Source organism: Oncorhynchus clarkii, chromosome 3 (genome assembly GCF_045791955.1).
Source record: "Oncorhynchus clarkii lewisi isolate Uvic-CL-2024 chromosome 3, UVic_Ocla_1.0, whole genome shotgun sequence".
In the NCBI taxonomy this organism is placed as follows: Eukaryota; Metazoa; Chordata; class Actinopteri; order Salmoniformes; family Salmonidae; genus Oncorhynchus; species Oncorhynchus clarkii.
Genome location: NC_092149.1, coordinates 59150567 through 59169248, shown reverse-complemented (window position 1 = coordinate 59169248; position 18682 = coordinate 59150567). Strand labels below are relative to the sequence as shown.

Sequence of the window (18682 nt, the reverse complement as noted above, 5' to 3'; positions counted from 1 at the left end):
AACATGGGCTCTACAACTTGACTAAACTTTGTTGCTCTTGGCTGAAACAAGCACAGTGTTGCAGCAAACAAGTCTTTGGTTACCAGTATTTAAAAAAAAGGTTATTATGGGGACCGCAGTCATTTGGCTGACAAATAACCATCATCCAAAATTGCATGTTATTTTATGGGTTGTCATGGTGGACTTGAGTGTGGTTCAATTCAACTCTGCTTGAACCACGCTGTCACTGGTAAATCGTTTGGGAGGGGTATACTACGATGCAAGCTAGATCTACTCAGCGTCTTCTAAAGCTAGCCAGCTCCGTATCTCGACGGTGGATACTGCTCGTCTGTCTTCCGCTAACTCTATCAGGCTTGGAATTGTGCAATCATGTTGCACGTGAATAGCCGAATGCCAAACTCAAATCAAATTAAATCAAATTAAATTAAATGAAATTGTCATATGCGCCGAATACAACAGATTACAGTGAAATGCTTACTTACAAGCCATAAACCAACAATTAAGTTTTAAGTTAAGAAAATAACAAAAAAAGTTACATAATTAAAGAGCAGCAGTAAAATAACAATAGCGAGGCTATATACAGGGGGTACGGTACAGAGTCAATGTGCAGGGGCACCGGTTAGTCGGTAATTGAGGTAATATGTACATGTAGGTAGAGTTATTAAAGTGACTATGCATAGATAATAACAGAGAGTAGCAGCAGCATAGAAGAGGGGATTGGGACACTGCAAAAAGTCTGGGTAGCCATTTGATTAGATGTTCAGGAGTCTTCTGGCTTGGGGGTAGAAGCTGTTTAGAAGCCTCTTGGACCTAGACTTGGTGCTCCGGTATCGCTTGCCATGCGGTAGCAGAGAGAACGGTCTATGACTAGGGTGGCTGGAGTCTTTGACAATTTTTTGGGCTGACACCGCCTGGTGTAGGAGTCCTGGATGGCAGGAAGCTTGGCCCCGGTGATGTACTGGGCCGTACGCACTACCTTCTGCCGTGCCTTGCGGTCAGAGGCCAGGCAGTTTCCATACCAGGCAGTCATGCAACCCGTCAGGATGCATCTGAGGACCCATGCCAAATCTTTCCAGTCTCCTGAGGGGGAATAGGTTTTGTCATGCCCTCTTCAGGACTGTCTTGGTGTGCTTGGACCATGTTAGTTTTGTCACGTTCTGACCATCGTTCGTGTGTGTTTTCCTTGTTTTAGTGTTGGTCAGGACGTGAACTGGGTGGGCATTCTATGTTGGATGTCTTGTTTGTCTATTTCTATGTCTGGCCTGATATGGTTCTCAATCAGAGGCAGGTGTTAGTCATTGTCTCTGATTGGGAACCATATTTAGGTAGCCTGGGTTTCACTGTGTGTTGGTGGGTGATTGTCCTTAGTGTTAGTTTGCACCAGTTTAGGCTGTTTCGGTTTTCATTACGTTTATTATTTTGCACTGTTTGTATTTAGATTCGTGTTGCTATAGTCACAATAAACATGGATCGCAATCTACACGCCGCATTTTGGTCCGACTCTCCTTCTCATCAAGAAAACCGTTACAGAATCACCCACCACAAAAGGACCAAGCAGCGTGTCAACAGGCAGGAGCAGCGCGAGGAGACGCGCAATAAGGATTTCTGGACATGGGAGGAAATCCTCGACGGGAGAGGACCCTGGGCTAAACCAGGGGAGTGTAGCCGCCCAAAGGTGCAGCAGGAGAAGAGGCAACAGGAGCAGCCCAAAGAGGAGGTATGGACATGGGAGGACGAATTAGAAGGAAGAGGACCCTGGGCTCAGCCAGGAGAATATCGCCGCCCCAAAGAAGAACTGGAGGCGGCGAAAGCTGAGAGGCGCAGATATGAGGAGGCAGCACGACGTAGCGGCCTGAGAGGCAGCCCCAAAAATTTCTTGGGGGGGGGCTAACAGGGAGTATGGCTACGTCAGGTAGGAGACCTCGGACAGGCACCGTGTTATGCAGTGGTGCGCACTGTGTCTCCAGTGCGGGTGCATGGCCCGGTGCGGTATATTCCAGCTCCGCGTGTCGGCCGGGCTAGATTGAGCATCGAGCCTAATGCCATGAAGCCGGCTCTACGCAGCTGGTCCCCAGTGCGTCTCCTTGGGCCGGCTTACATGGCACCAGCCTTGCGCTCGGTGTCTCCGGTTCGCCTGCATAGCCCAGTGCGGGCTATTCCACCTCGCCGCACTGGCAGGGCGACCGTGAGCATTCAACCAGGTAAGGTTGGGCAGGCTCGGTGCTCAAGAGCTCCAGTGCGCCTGCACGGTCCAGTTTTTCCAGTACCACCTCCACACCCCAGCCCTCCGGTAGCAGCTCCCCGCACCAGGCTTCCTGTGCGTGTCCTCGGCCCAGTACCACCAGTGCCAGCACCACGCATCAGGCCTACAGTGCGCCTCGCCTGTCCAGCGCTGCCAGAGCCTTCCTTCTCTACAGCGCTGCCGGAGTCTCCCGCCTGTTCAGAACTGCCAGTCTGCATAGAGCTGCCAGTCTGCATGGAGCTGCCAGTCTGCAAGGAGCTGCCAGTCTGCAAGGAGCTGCCAGTCTGCAAGGAGCTGCCAGTCTGCAAGGAGCTGCCAGTCTGCATAGAGCTGCCAGTCTGCAAGGACCTGCCAGTCTGCAAGGAGCCGCCAGAGCTGCCTTTCTGCAGGATGCCGCCAAAGCTGCCAGTCTGCAAGGAGCCGCCAGAGCTGCCAGTCTGCAAGGAGCCGTCAGAGCTGCCAGTTAGCATGGAGCAGCCAGGGCCGCCAGTCAGTATGGAGCAGCCAGGGCCGCCAGTCAGCATGGAGCAGCCAGGGCCGCCAGTCAGCATGGAGCAGCCAGGGCCGCCAGTCAGCATGGAGCAGCCAGGGCCGCCAGTCAGCATGGAGCAGCCAGGGCCGCCAGTCAGCATGGAGCAGCCAGTCAGCATGGAGCAGCCAGAGCAGCCAGTCAGCATGGAGCAGCCAGAGCTGCCCGTCAGCATGGAGCAGCCAGAGCAGCCAGTCAGCATGGAGCAGCCAGAGCTGCCCGTCAGCATGGAGCAGCCAGTCAGCATGGAGCAGCCAGAGCTGCCAGTCATCATGGAGCAGCCAGTCAGCATGGAGCAGCCAGAGCAGCCAGTCGACCAGACTCTTCCAGATCTGCCAGTCGACCAGACTCTTCCAGATCTGCCAGTCGACCAGACTCTTCCAGATCTGCCGGTCGACCAGACTCTTCCAGATCTGCCGGTCGACCAGACTCTTCCAGATCTGCCAGTCGACCAGACTCTTCCAGATCTGCCAGTCGACCAGACTCTTCCAGATCTGCCAGTCGACCAGACTCTTCCAGATCTGCCAGTCGACCAGACTCTTCCAGATCTGCCAGTCGACCAGACTCTTCCAGATCTGCCAGTCGACCAGAATCTTCCAGATCTGCCAGTCGACCAGACTCTTCCAGATCTGCCAGTCGACCAGACTCTTCCAGATCTGCCAGTCGACCAGACTCTTCCAGATCTGCCAGTCGACCAGACTCTTCCAGATCTGCCAGTCGACCAGACTCTTCCAGATCCGCCAGTCGACCAGGATCTTCCAGAACCGCCAGCCAGCCAGGATCTGCCGGATCCAACCACCTGCCTGAGCTTCCTCTCAGTGCTGAGCTTCCTCTCAGTGCTGAGCTTCCTCTCAGTGCTGAGCTACCCATCAGTCCCGAGCTACCTCTGTCCCGAGCTGCCCCTCTGTCCCGAGCGGTCTTTAAGGAGGGTAACCTATCTAGGGACGCTAAGGAGGTGGACTAAAACTGTTATGGAGTGGGGTCCACGTCCAGCGCCAGAGCCGCCACCGCGGACAGATGCCCACCCACACCCTCCCCCATAGGTTTAAGTTGTGCGTCCGGAGTCCGCACCTTGGAGGGGGGGTACTGTCACGTTCTGACCATCGTTCATGTGTGTTTTCCTTGTTTTAGTGTTGGTCAGGACGTGAACTGGGTGGGCATTCTATGTTGGATGTCTTGTTTGTCTATTTCTATGTCTGGCCTGATATGGTTCTCAATCAGAGGCAGGTGTTAGTCATTGTCTCTGATTGGGAACCATATTTAGGTAGCCTGGGTTTCACTGTGTGTTGGTGGGTGATTGTCCTTAGTGTTAGTTTGCACCAGTTTAGGCTGTTTCGGTTTTCATTACGTTTATTATTTTGCACTGTTTGTATTTAGATTCGTGTTGCTATAGTCACAATAAACATGGATCGCAATCTACACGCCGCATTTTGGTCCGACTCTCCTTCTCATACAGAAAACCGTTACAAGTTTGTTGGTTATGGGGACGCCAAGGAACGTAAAGCTCTCAACCTGCTCCACTACAGCCCCGTCCTGTAGTCCACAATCATCTTCTTTATCTTGATCACATGGAGGGAGAGGGTGTTGACCTTGCACCACACCGTCAGGTATCTGACCTCCTCCCTATACAATAGGCTGTCTCGTCGTTGTCAGTGATCAGGCCTACCACTGTTGTGTCATCAGAAAACGTGCAGTCATGAGTGAACAGGGAGTATAGTAGGGGACTGGGCACGTACCCCTTAGGGGCCCCCGTGTTGAGGATCAGCGTGGCGGATGTATTGTTTCCTACCCTTACCACCTGGGGGCGGCCTGTCAGGAAGTCCAGGATCCAGTTGCAGATGGAGGTGTTTAGTCCCAGGGGCCTTAGCTTAGTGATGAGCTTTGAGGGCGCTATGATGTTAAATGCTGAGCTGTAGTCAATGAATAGCATTCTCACACAGGTGTTAATTTTGTCCAGGTGGGAAAGGGCAGTGCGGAGTGCAATAGATATTGCATCATCTGTGGATCAGTTGGGGCGGTATGGGATAATGGTGTGATGTGAGCCATGACCAGCCTTTCAAAGCACTTCATAGATGTGAGTGCTACGGGTTGGTAGTCATTTAGGCAGGTTACCTTCGTGTTTTTGGGCACAGGGACTATGGTGGTCTGCTTGAAACATGTTGGTATTACAGACTCGGTCAGGGAGAGGTTGAAAATGTCAGTGAAGACACTTGCCAGTTAAGACGAATCCTAGAGTGTCAGCTAAAGACCTACAAAAATCTCTGGAAGATGCTAACATTTCTGTTGACAAGTCTACAATACGTAAAACACTAAACAAGAAAGATGTTCATGGGAGGACACCATGGAAGAAGCCACTGCTGTCCAAAAAAACATTGCTGCATGTCTGAAGTTTGCAAAAGAGCACCTGGATGTTCCACAGCGCTACTGGCAAAATATTCTGTGGACAGATGAAACTAAAGTTGTGTTGTTTGGAAGGAACACACAACACTATGTGTGGAGAAAAAAAGGCACATCACATACTTATTTGCCTCATTAAAATACAAATCAATTTATAACATTTTTGACATGCGTTTTTCTGGATTTGTTTGTTGTTATTCTGTCTCTCGCTGTTCAAATAAACCTACCATTAAAATTATAGACTGATAATTTCTTTGTCAGTGGGCAAACGTACAAAATCAGCAGGTGATCAAATACTTTTTCCCTCACTGTATACCCCACCACCTTGTCACAACACAACTGATTGGCTCAAACGCATTAAGAAGAAAAGACATTCCACAAATTAACTTTTAACTAGTAACACCTGTTAACTTAAATGCAGTCCAGGTGACTACCTCACGAAGATGGTTGAGAGAATGCCAAGAGTGTGCAAAGCTGTCATCAAGGCAAAGGGTGGCTATTTGAAGAGTCTCAAATATAAAATATATTTTGATTTGTTTAACACTTTTTTGGTTACTACATGATTCCATATGTGTTATTTCATAGTTTTGATGTCTTCACTATTACTGTACAATGTAGAAAATAGTAAAAATAAAGAAAACCCTTTAATGAGTAGGGTTGCGGAACTGGTGGCAGTGAAGTCAGACGCAGGAGAGCAGAAATAGGTAATAGCCGGAGCAGTTTAACTTCAAAACCAATGGCAAATAAAAAGGACCTACATAGGTACAAAACCCGACGAGCACCAGTAACATAGTGCACAAGCACTTACAAACAAACAATTGCACACAAGGGCATGGGGGGAACAGAGGGTTAAATACACAACACTTAATGAGGGAAATGGAAACCAGGTGTGTTGGAAAACAAGACAAAACAAATGGAAAATGACATTTGGATCGACGATGGCTAGATGACCGGTGACGCTGACCGCCAAACACCGCCCGAACAGGTGTCTTATTTTTTCTAAACCCATAACCATGTGTGAGGTGTATAATTTTGTTTCAAAGTAGATTTGTTTAAGACTAACAAGAAACACTCTGTGTGAACCTGATCTATCCCACTGCAGTAAAAGGTCAACATTTTAGCAACTAGGAAATGGCAGAGCAATTTCTTCATAGTGCACCTTTAAAGAATATATTGTTAAGATTACTAACGTTACTGTCCCCACTACAAGAAAAAACATTCAACTGAAATATTGAAACATTCAACTGAAATATTGTAGAATTCCATTCATTCCTATGGAGGACTGCTGCTACTGGGGAGTGCCAATATGGCCGACCGGTGGCTTCAAAGCCCCTCAATGGCCAATACATAGATGCAGTAAAGGGGTCAATGGAACGCACATTCAACATGAAATGCACATTCAACATGTCTAATCTAACAAAGTGGATATTCGTCAAATCCGTCATGATATCTATTGTAACAGGTCCACAATGTGGTTACTCAAGTCCAATTTTGATATATTTGGCTGTTTTCACGGCATAACATTTCGAAGTTGTCCCTTTTCAGGTTTAGAAAAAGTGACTGTTAAATGCTTACTCCCGTTCATATATTCTGGTTAGAATAGATGGTCATCATAGTCGTTTCAAAGTAATTTTTTAAGGTTTAAGGTTTAAAGTGACATGAACATGAATATGTGTTGGGGTTAACATCCATACAAGCGTTATACTCAGATTTTTACCTCAACATAGTGTGAAATACACAGAAATAGTAGCCAAAATGTAGGCTAATTCTGCTGGGGGGCAATGAGGATATTCGGGATCTTTCCCCAACGGCCCACACATTTCCATTGCAAATCGATTGCTTTGGTCGAGTTTGACTGTCCTCTTTACTGTATCTATAGCATCAGTAATCCAGGGTTTATATACATCATTTCAAGACCTGCGCAACACACTCAAAATAACGATGACCTCGAACATGCCCCCATGTATTGACACAGATCATGCAAAGGTGAGAAGGTCAGTGAAGGTTGGGTCGAGATGGTCAGTGGGCAAAATCCAGACATGAAAGATTGCCTTGAAAGAGACAGTGTTGTAGGTCAAAAACGTCAACACAGGAGAGAGAAAGCAGATTTTGCTTTCTTGTATACATTAATTCTGCTGGACGATTTAGCATAGGTAGCTGGAGTCAAAATATAGAGGACAAGGATGGGAGGTTAATAGGCGTCAGGCACAGAAATTGAAAACCATATTTCAGTAGCTCGGAAGAAAACTGTAAGAAAGCGGAAAAATTGATGAAAGATGAAGATGTGTCCAGGGCGATGGATCCTAAGAGACTACCAATGAGTAGGCCGAGGCCAATAGAGAGTGATAGGAATAACATTCTTCACTAAGGTTGGTTTCTTAGCATTCACAACCATGGTTATCAACTGTACCAATGAAATGGAACGTAAATCACAGAAAATATATGTTGTGGTGGCAGCTGCAGGGAGGTACTTAGGTGTAAAAGATTTTACTGCAGAAGAGTTACAAGGTGTGTTGAACGACAGTGTCCCATCCTCCCAGGCTGCCAGCCTGGTGTATGATCAGATAGGGCCAAGTAGTGAAATAGTGGTGAGGTTTTAACCCATAAGAATATAAACTCTGCCTAAGCCGGAGGAGTAGTGGTGGTAGTGGGGGGAGGGGGGTGTCTACTAATTATATGGATTTTTTAAAGAAGTCATACCAAGGATCATTTAGCTATTTGAATTTGAATTTTAAGACCCCTTGAAGTATCCCCCCCCCAAAATCTAAAATTATTTTTGGCTTTACCACTATTAGCCCATACAAATGGAATAACATACCTGAAAGTCCCCCCAAACAATCTAATGGAAGTTTGTTCTGAAGTGTCTGTCCTATATCTGAGAGATGTAAGAAAGACCAGGAAACATTTGTTATTTTGTATTTAACCCCTCATATTTGGCACTAAACAGTCTCTGTACTGTATATACTTCCATACATTTTTTTAAATGGTACCGGAGGACCTTCAAACGAGTCTAGTGAGTCTTGTGCACATCCTAGAGCAAAAGAAGGTGAGAGTCTCACGTTTCCACAGATGGGGCCTATTAGTGCGTCATGGTCTGATAAACACCTCTCTACTGTAGCTCTGTCAACTTTTACCGGAGAAATGGAAATGAGACATAGGTGCATGAGGTGGATTGAGACGCATCCAACGCAAAAAAAACATCTCTAGCTAAAACTGACGGATTTCTAAGGGGATTGTTGTATTAATCTAATTAGATTTCCGAGGCGAGTGAGGACATCAACCTTAGTTATCGACCTTAGTAGGGTTAGTTGGTAAGGCATTTTTCTTCCCCTTTCTCCATCCTTTTCCCCTTCCCTTTTTGTGTCACTAATTGTAATGAATTCACATTCCAGAACAGTAGGCGGAAACAGAGTGCTAGAAAAGAGAAATTGATGAATAGGGAGGCCGTGACCTGCTTCACACTGCAGTACAGTAGGTGGTGGTGTATGCACCTCTCGGTTGCGATCCGCCAATACAAATTTAAAGAAGAAGAAGAAGCTTTGCTAGCTAGCCTAGTGTTGGTTAGCTAGCAAACGTTCACTTGCATTTTTATTGGGCCTACCAACTAGGCTATCTAGTTCTTATCTTCCCTGAACCTTGTTCTCAGGGTATTACTTTAGACACACCCGGCATAACAATGTTAGCTAGCTACCTACTTGTGTCAACACATTATGAGTAACATGAGTTCCTTTTCAATGTAGCTAAACACTAGCTAACTTTTTATTGTTAGTAAGCACTATTATTGCCAGCTGGATAACACAATAACTAGCTATATGCCTAAACTATAGAAATCATGATGATGATAACTAGGGGTAATGTAGTGTCTATACTAAACCATCATACATTGTTCTTCTCTACCACAAACTCTTAGACTCCAGGATGGGAAAATGCTTACAAAAAAGAAACAGATGAAGACAGAGTCAGAGACTGAGTTGTCAATTTCCCTTGTTACTTGTAATGCTAAAAAGAGAAGAAAAATACAATTCTATTTTTCTAAATTAGCTATCTAAGCTACTCACCATACTATAGGCTACAGATTTGAGTCAACACTAGAATAGTTATTTTTATGTTATTGAGTAGGACAATATCTTTGTTTAATCTAATTAATCAAATTATTAATCTAACAATACAAATCCTGTAAGGTATTTTACATTGCAATAAAATTGTTTGTAAGTATTTTCACTTGGTACTGAGTAATAAGTAAATATATAGAAATTGCTCATAGGTAACTATAAAGTTACACTTCAATTTAAATAGTTAAATCCTGTGTAACAACTAGAGACAACCTTGTACTTATTCAGATATTACAGATATGTACTCTGGTGTATTAGTGTGTTTATTTTCTCAATTGGCGTGCAAAACAGGCCAATCAAATCAAACTGTGCACACAAACTGAACGATAATGAAGATATTTAAAAAGACAAAAATAATTTAGCTAGTTAGAGAGACATAGAGACGGAGTAGAGCTATCCAGTGTCTGCGTCTTCTGAAGAAGACGAAGAGAAGCATCTATGGCGGCATTTCAGTGACCAGGGCTCCTTTAAGTACTGGAGAGGTGAGTGTGTAGTCATGCAATGCAAGCTGCAATGCAAGCTGTAGCAGTTAGTAGCTAGCTATCCTTGCAGCTAAGTTAGCTAACTAGCTGCATGGCTAACCACCAACCAATGATAATAGCCATTATTGTGGCTAGCACGTCAGTAATTGAACTAGCTAGCTAATGTTAGCTTGCTTGGTCATGACATACAGTATTTAGAGAGACCTAGGATTTTTAGCTATGCACTTTGTCTGTGTAAATAAGGATAACGTTCATTTAAAAGCCTCAGTAAGTCTCAATAAGTTTCCGATAGAATCTGGGTCAAATTGTATTCTTCTTTTAGCTAATTATATTTGGTTAGATCATGATGTATGAAATCATGGTCATTATACATGATGATGATGAATGAATACATCAATCATGAAGGTTAATGTAATGAATGATAGGCCTACTTCAACTCTCATTAAGGTTTCAAGAACGGCTTCATAAAGGTGTTATGAATACTTATGTAAAGTTTAGGCTTCAGGCCTCAGTTAAAGTAACGTTTTACCCAGCAAACATTCATTCTATGTGATTGAATGTAATGAATGTGATATTGGGCTATTCTTTGATTTCACACAAGTAACGTTTTGTCTACGCCTCATCCAAATGTTATTGTGTGTGTGTCTGTGTGTGTGTGAAGTGAGAGAGAACAATAGATGGGTTGGTTTAAATGAATTAATCTTGCATATAACTGTGTGAGTTTACATAATAGGTACAGCGAGATATGAATTCATCTCAACATTAGGCATCTTTTTAGGTCTGAGAACATCTGACAAACTCACTACATTCTCAGTTACTGAGAACAATAAGTATGTAAGGTCTGTGTTTGGGCTATTGTACTCAAATCAAATGTGTTGGTTGCGTACACATATTTGCAGATGTCATCCCAGGTGCAGTGAAATGCTTATGTTTCTAGCTCCAACAGTGCAGTAATATCATGGAGTCTACAAGGTGTCGAAAGCGTTCTACAGGGATGCTGGCGATTGTTGATTCCAATGCTTACCACATCTGTGTCAAGTTTGCTGGATGTCCTATGGGTGGTGGACCATTCTTGATACACATGGGAAACTGTTGTAACGGCAGATCTCCTCTTCATCTGAAGAGGAGTAAGGATCGGACCAAGATGCAGCGTGGTAAGTGTCCATAACTTTAATTTAAAAAAGCACTGAACACTGAACACAAAAATAACAAAAGAAACATGAAGAAACGAAACCGAAACAGTACCGTGTGGCGGGAAACAAACACCCACAAACCAACAGTGAAACCCATGCTACCTAAGTATGATTCTCAATCAGAGACAACTATTGACACCTGCCTCTGATTGAGAACCATCCTAGGCCAAAACAGAAACCAAACATAGAAAAACTTGGACTGGGGACCCACGCCACGGGTCCCGAATGAACGTGAGACTCCGGCGGCGCCCGACAGGTGGGAGACTCCGGCGGAGCCGGACAGGCGGCTGGCGACTCCGTCGGCTCAGGCCAGACGGGCGGCTCCGGCGGCTCAGGCCAGATGGGCGGCTCCGGCGGCTCAGTACAGACGGGCGGCTCCGGACAGACGGGCGGCTCCGGCAGCTTAGGACAGACGGGAGACTCCGGCGGCTCAGGACAGACGGGAGCCTCCGGCGGCTCAGGACAGACGGGAGACTCCGGCGGCTCAGGACAGACGGGAGACTACGGCGGCTCAGGACAGACGGGAGACTCCGGCGGCGCTGGACAGACGGGAGACTCCGGCGGCGCTGGACAGACGGGAGACTCCGGCGGCGCTGGACAGACGGGAGACTCCGGCGGCGCTGGGCAGGCGGGAACACCTGTAGCCAGAAGACGGAGAGACAGCCTGGTGCGGGGGGCTGCCACCGGAGGTGCGTGCGTGGAGGTGGCACTGGATAGACCGGACCGTGCAGGCGCACTGGAGCTCTTGAGCACCGAGCCTGCCCAACCTTACCTGGTTGAATGCTCCCGGTAGCCATGCCAGTGCGGCGAGGTGGAATAGCCCGCACTGGGCTGTGCTGGTGAACCGGGGACACCATGCGTAAGGCTGGTGCCATGTACGCCGGCCCGAGGAGACGCACTGGAGACCAGATGCGTAGAGCCGGCTTCATGGCAACTGACTCGATGCCTACTCTAGCCCGGCCGATACGAGGAGCTGGAATGTACCGCGCACCGGGCTATACACACGCACCGGGGACACCGTGCGCTCCACCGCATAACACAATGCCTGCCAGGTCCCTCTCGCTCTCCGGTAAGCACGGGAAGTTGGCGCAGGTCTCCTACCTGCCTTCACCACACTCCCCGTGTGCCCCCCCCCCCCTCCCCCAAGACATTTTTGGGGCTGCCTCTCGGGCTTCCTCATAATGCCGTCTCTCTGCTTTCACTGCCTCCAGCTCTGCTTTGGGGCAGCGATATTCCCCTGGGTGTTCCCAGGGTCCTTTGCTGTCCAAAATCTCCTCCCAAGTCCATTTCCCTAATGCTGCTGCTGCTGCTGTCCTTTACCACGCTGCTTGGTCCTTGGTTGGTGGGTGTTTCTCTTCGTCTGAAGAGGAGTAAGGATCCGACCAAAATGCAGCGTTGTAAGTGTCCATAACTTTAATCAAAAAAGCACTGAACACTGAATACAAAAATAACAAAATAAACTTGAAGAAATGAAACCGAAAAAGTACCGTGTGGCGACAAACACAGACACGGAAACAAACACCCACAAACCAACAGTGAAACCCAGGCTACCTAAGTATGATTCTCAATCAGAGACAACTATTGACACCTGCCTCTGATTGAGAACCATCCTAGGCCGAAACAGAAACCAAACATATAAAAACAAACAGACTGCCCACCCCAACTCACGCCCTGACCATACTAAATAAAGACAAAACAAATGAAATAAAAGGTCAGAACGTGAAAACTGTTGAGTGTGAAAAACCCAGCAGCATTGCAGTTCTTGACACACTCAAACTGTTGCTCCTGGCAACTACTACAATACCCCATTCAAAGGCACTTAAATATTTTGTCCTTCCCATTCACCCTCTGAATGGCACACATAAAGTACAGCATCCATGTCTCAATTTCAAGGCTAACATCCTTCTTTTACCCGTCTCCTCCTCGTTATCTACACGGATTAAAGTGGATTTAACAGGTGGTGACATATGTAAGGGAACAAAGCTTTCACCTGGATTCACCTGGTCAGTCTATGTGTAAGGGGTGCGTACTGGCGGCAGTGAAGTCAGGCACAGGAGAGCAAAAACTGTGTTACAACGGCGCAGTTTAATAATAAAAATCACCGTAAACAAAACAATCAAACACAATGGGTTCAAAACCTGTCGCACACCAGACATAACGTGCACAAGCACTTACAATAAACAATTCCGGACAAGGATATGGGGGGAACAGAGGGTTAAATACACAACATGTAATGATGGAATTGAAACCAGGTGTGTGGGAAGACAAGACAAAACAAATGGAAAATTAAAAGTGGATCAATGATGGCTAGAAGACCAGCGACTCCGACCACCGAAAGCCGCCCGAACAAGGAGAGGAACCAACTTCGGCGGAAGTCGTGACACTATGTCATGGAAAGAGCAGGTTTTCCTAATGTTTTGTACACTCAGTGTATTTCCTCTCTTCTTTTTTATATTTATTGCATGGAAAAGATCATGTGGAACAACAACAACAGAGAAGGTAAAACATTTTATACAAAAGTAACTACATTATTTTTACTCTGCGTACTTTTTTTTAGCAAATTTCATTTTACTTAAGTAGTTTTTACACCATTAGTTTGCCTTCTACTTTAGTAAAATGTTATTATAGTAACAGTACATCTACTTAAGTAGGATACTTCAGTACTCTTTCCACTTCTGGTTATCCCGAGTTGAACTCAGAGTTGATCAAAGTTAACACGCTAACTCCTCAAACCAAGCACGTAGTATAGGTCTCTGGTGTCAGAGTGCATTATCAATGTGTACTGGCATTCAGATAACAAATATTACAGCATGATTACCAAAGCTCTTGATGAAATGAAGTAAACAACAATTTGGGTACTACATTTGTTTTTAGAATGCACACCAACCCAATCAAATCGCATAAACGCTGCAGTCCTACAATGATATCCTCACACACAGGTCTCTCTTGCAAAATAGTTTTAATCTCAATAAGAATAACCTGTAGCGACATAGGTAAATTAAAATAAAATGATGACACACACTCACCCCATCCAATGAGGGTGAAACCCCACAGGTACTTTGTGTCAGAGAGGAAGGCCATGAAGATGAGACTATGGAGGTACAGGCCCTCCACTAGGATCCAGTAGTAGTTAGTCGCCAAGAAATAGATGAACAGCAGCACTGTCACTTTACAACCAATCTGTAAAAAGAGAGAGAGACAGACAGGGAGACAGAGACAGTGAGAGAGATAGGGGGAAGAGATGGAGAGAGAGAGACTCAAAACAATTGAGAAAGAAGAATGATTAATAAATAAATGACAATATAGGAACGCAATAAAGCTTTGGAATTGCCCAAGGTTTCACTGTCTGAAACTCATCCTTCCCCCCCAAAATTACTTGTTCTCACTGCAGGTACTTTATAAAAGTTCCCTTCTTCTGTAGAGAGAACAGGTTCTGTGATTTCCTTGTATCAGGGAGGCCTATACTGTCTCAGATGTTGAGACGCAACACTCACATTTTCAGCGTCTGCAAAAGGTCTGTTAGGTGCCAGAGGAAGCTAGAGTCTAAATGGAAATAACAGAGCCCAAGAAACACTATAGACATGTCTATCACAGTGGGAGACAGCGGAAACATTACAATGTGACATTTCTCTAAATGGCTTCCCTGCCAGCCCACGTTCCAGTAATGCCAAGCCATTTGAAAAGAAAGGGACACATTACTGTTGCTCATTGGCTGCTAACAGTGATGACTTGATCAGGGTTGGGTAAGTGACTTACTAAATGTCATCCGTTACAGTCAGGGGATGGTTGGAACAGAAATTATTTTCAAATTGTTTCCTTATGAACAGAACGATTATTTTTTAAATTCCATTCCACTGTTTCGACGAGCAAAATACATTTCTGAACCGATTAGAAACCCCCAAAAAGTACTGGTTTATTCTGATCCTTCCTGTTTCTTTTTAAACCTCTGAAATCGTGTTTGTTTTTACATTTAGTGCAACAGTAAATTACTTCACCAATCACGCAATGCGGACAGAACAGCTTGCTATGGGGCGGGCAAGCTATGTCTCAGCAAGTTGTTTAAGACAAGTGTAGGTTGGGGAGAAAGGGAGTGAGGGGGGAGAGAGGAAGTGAGGGGGGAGAGATTGAGTGAGGGTGGAGGAGGAGGCTTGGCTTGAAGCGCTGGGCATCTTGTGATGAATTATACCTATGGAGGAACTTTGAACGTCTTTTAACTTCAGAGTTGGCTTAACTTCTTTGGGACAGGGGGGCAGTATTCAGTTGCTTGGATAAAAATGTGCCCAGAGTAAACTGCCTGCTCCTCAGTCCTAAAAGCTGGAATATGGATGCAATTAGTAGATTTGGATAGAAAACACTCGGAAGTTTCTAAAACTGTTTGAATGATGTCTGTGAGTATAACATAACTCACATGGCAGGCAAAAACCTGAGAAAAATCCAACCAGGAAGTGGGAAATCTGAGGTTTTTCAACTCTTTGACTATCCAAGATAGTGTCTATGGAGTCATATTGCACTTCCTAAGGCTTCCACTAGATGTTAACAGTCTTTAGAACCTTGTTTGATGCTTCTACTGTGAAGGAGGGGGGAATGGGAGCTGAATGAGTCAGAGGTCTGCCAGAGTGCCATGAGCTGACCATGCGCGTTCACGTGAGAGTTTGCTTGCGTTCCATTGCATTTCTGAAGACAAAGGAATTCTCCTGTTGGAACATTATTGAAGATTTATGATAAAAACATCCTAAAGATTGATTCTATACATTGACATGTTTCTATGGACTGTAACGGAACTTTTTGACTTTTCGTCTGCTCGCGCCTCATGAATTTGGATTACTGGGCTAAACGCGCGAACAAAAAGGAGGTATTTGGACATAAATAATGGACGTTGTTGAACAAATCAAACATTTATTGTGGAACTAGGATTCCTGGGAGTGCATTCTGATGAAGATCATCAAAGGTAAGTTAATATTTATAGTGCTATTTCTGACTTTGTCGACTCCACAACATGGCGGATATCTGTATGGCTTGCTTTGTTGTCTGAGCGCTGTACTCAGATTATTGAATGGTGTGCTTTTTCGGTAAAGCTTTTTTGAAATCTGACACAGTTGCATTAAGAAGAAGTGGATCTAAAATACCATGCATAACACTTGTATCTTTTAGCAAGGTTTATTATGAGTATTTCTGTAAATTGATGTGGCTCTCTACAAAATCACCAGATGTTTTGGAACTACTGAACATAACGCGCCAATGTAAACTGAGATTTTTGGATATAAATATGAACTTTATCAAACAAAACATACATGTAGTGTGTAACATGAAGTCCTATGAGTGTCATCTGATGAAGATCATCAAAGGTTAGTGATTCATTTTATCTCTATTTCTGCTTTTCTTCTTTCTTTGGCTGGAAAAATGGCTGTGTTTTTCTGTGACTAGGTACTGACCTAACATATGTCATGACTTTAGCCTGGGGGGTTGGTTTATGACAGTCATAAATACCTCTTCACATAATTGTTTGGTGTGCTTTCGTCGTAAAGCCTTTTTGAAACCGGACACTGTGGCTGGATTTACAACAAGTTTATCTGTGAAATACTTGTATGTTTGAGGAATTTTAATTATGGGATTTCTGTTGTTTTGAATTTGTCGCCCTGCACTTTCAATGGCTGTTGTTGAGGTGGGACGCTACCGTCCCGAATATCCCAGAGAGGTTAACATTGGACCAGAGCTAGCTAACAGCTTGTGTGTGCAGAGCAGCACCATAATTAAAAACACGTCTTACCTTTTTGTGGATAATAAATCCAATATGAAATGGTATCCCTAACTTGCATTGAAAAAGTTAATCCACTCTTCTCTCTTGTAATGTTTGATTCACTAAAATTAGCTTTAAAACTGTGAAGTTTTCTCTGCACCCCATTACAAAATGTGTTGAATTTTATCTTCACCAACAAGAGGGATGTGAAAAGTTTGTGTCAGGACCTGTGCCCATAGAAATAGACGTGGCGCGGGATGTTCCCCAATGCTGGAATTGGGGCCTGATTGAAAACGTTTGGGAACCCCTGCATTAGTTAACCTTTGACAGCAGGTAACACTTTATATTAAGGTCCCTGTATAAACCATTTATAAATAGTTTGTAAAGTGTTTACTTACCATTTATTAATCATTATTCCTACATTTGTAATTATAATTTTATACATCTACAAACACTATTTTAAATGATAATTAATGATTTATATGAACATTAATAACTAATTCATAAATGATTAATAATGTAGTACTAATGTATTTATAAGAGTTATAAAATAGTTATTGTCAACTCATCAGATTATTTATATGGGTTTTGTTGCCATATTCATATATGTCATGAATGGTATAGTTATTCATTGTTAATGAGTGTATTTATAGTACATGCACTTACTAATAATACCTCAGTTGATTATTAATGTAGATCCTTTTAAACCATTTACTAATTATGAATCAACTATTTTCAGTCCCTAATCTAAAGTGTGCACTATAAAATATACATTATAAATGTTTGTAAATTACTTGTTACTCCCCAAAAGCTGGCCACATTACTAGACAGTACCTGATGCTCCACCAATGGCTACAAATAAAGGGGGGGTTGGGGGTGGGGGGGGGGGGGGGGGGAATAGTTATGATAGGCAAAGGTATATTTATACAATATACAGTTCTGATAGGTCATGACTCAAGACCAATTTCCTGTCAGAATCCATAGTTGTGGTTGAAGGTAACTTAGCTGCCCTGTTGTAACTTTACTACTAGCTGGCATGCACCAAGCTAGCAACCTACTCTATCATGTGATGGCTAGTCGTGTTACAGGTTTAGCTACCCTCATCTGGGTCTCGCCCTGTGCCCTTATAGTACGAACTCGCCATGACAGACCCAGCAGACTTGGACCAACTCCCTTGCAGGGAGTCACCATTGGGAAGCATGGTGGAGGAGCTACTGCAGAACCTTTTGGAAGGGCTTCGTTCCCTGACGGGACGCCATGACCAAGGGTTCAAGGCTATTATAGAGCAAATCAGTGAGTTAGCTCATAGACAGCCCGCCACCTCTGAGACCTCCCAACCTGCCGGGGTTTTCTTTCTCTGTGCTCCCTTATTTTTGAGCTACAGTTATCTTCATTCCCTTCGGACCGTTCGAAGATAGTGTATATTATTACGCTAATGTCAGGAGGGGCGCTCCCCTGGGCTACGGCAGTTTGGGAACAACAAGCTGCCATTTGTCATCATCTGGAGAATTTCATGGCAGAGGTGAGGAAGGTGTTCGATTCTCCGGTATCCGGGAGAGAGGCGGCACGAAAATGATTTGAATTACGTCAAGGCACACTCGTTCATCCGCTGCTGTTCGTTCATCTCCAAGGGAATCCGGAAGTCCCCGAAGGCTGTATTTCCTAGAAGACCCGAAGCCACCTGAGTTTCCTCGAGAATCATAAGCGGCAGGTGAGTCAGATACAACGGAACCGATGCAACTGGGCAGAGCTAGATTATCGCCTAGGGAATGTTCACATAAGCTAAGCTCCAACAGTTGTCTGTATTATGGTGCTGCGGGGCATTTCATAGCTACCTGCCCAGGTAGCAGGTACAAGTACACTGGTGAGCCAGACTGGGAATCCTCTAATTCCTATTACCTGTACTCCTTTTGTTGTTATCCTGCTGTGGGGAGACCAGTCAAAGTCTCTTCGGGTGCTCATTGACTCTGGGGATGATGAGAAATCATGG

At 44.8% G+C, this 18682-nt stretch overlaps 1 protein-coding gene across 1 annotated transcript in view; it reads right to left on the bottom strand.

Moving 5' to 3' along the window:
• Positions 1-18682, bottom strand: part of LOC139406057 (parathyroid hormone 2 receptor-like) — a 107354-nt gene that overhangs the window by 40755 nt on the left and 47917 nt on the right. The window contains exon 7 of the mRNA XM_071148520.1: positions 13982-14135. Coding sequence (XP_071004621.1) covers positions 13982-14135 — 154 coding nt within the window. The remainder of the gene's footprint in view (positions 1-13981; positions 14136-18682) is intronic.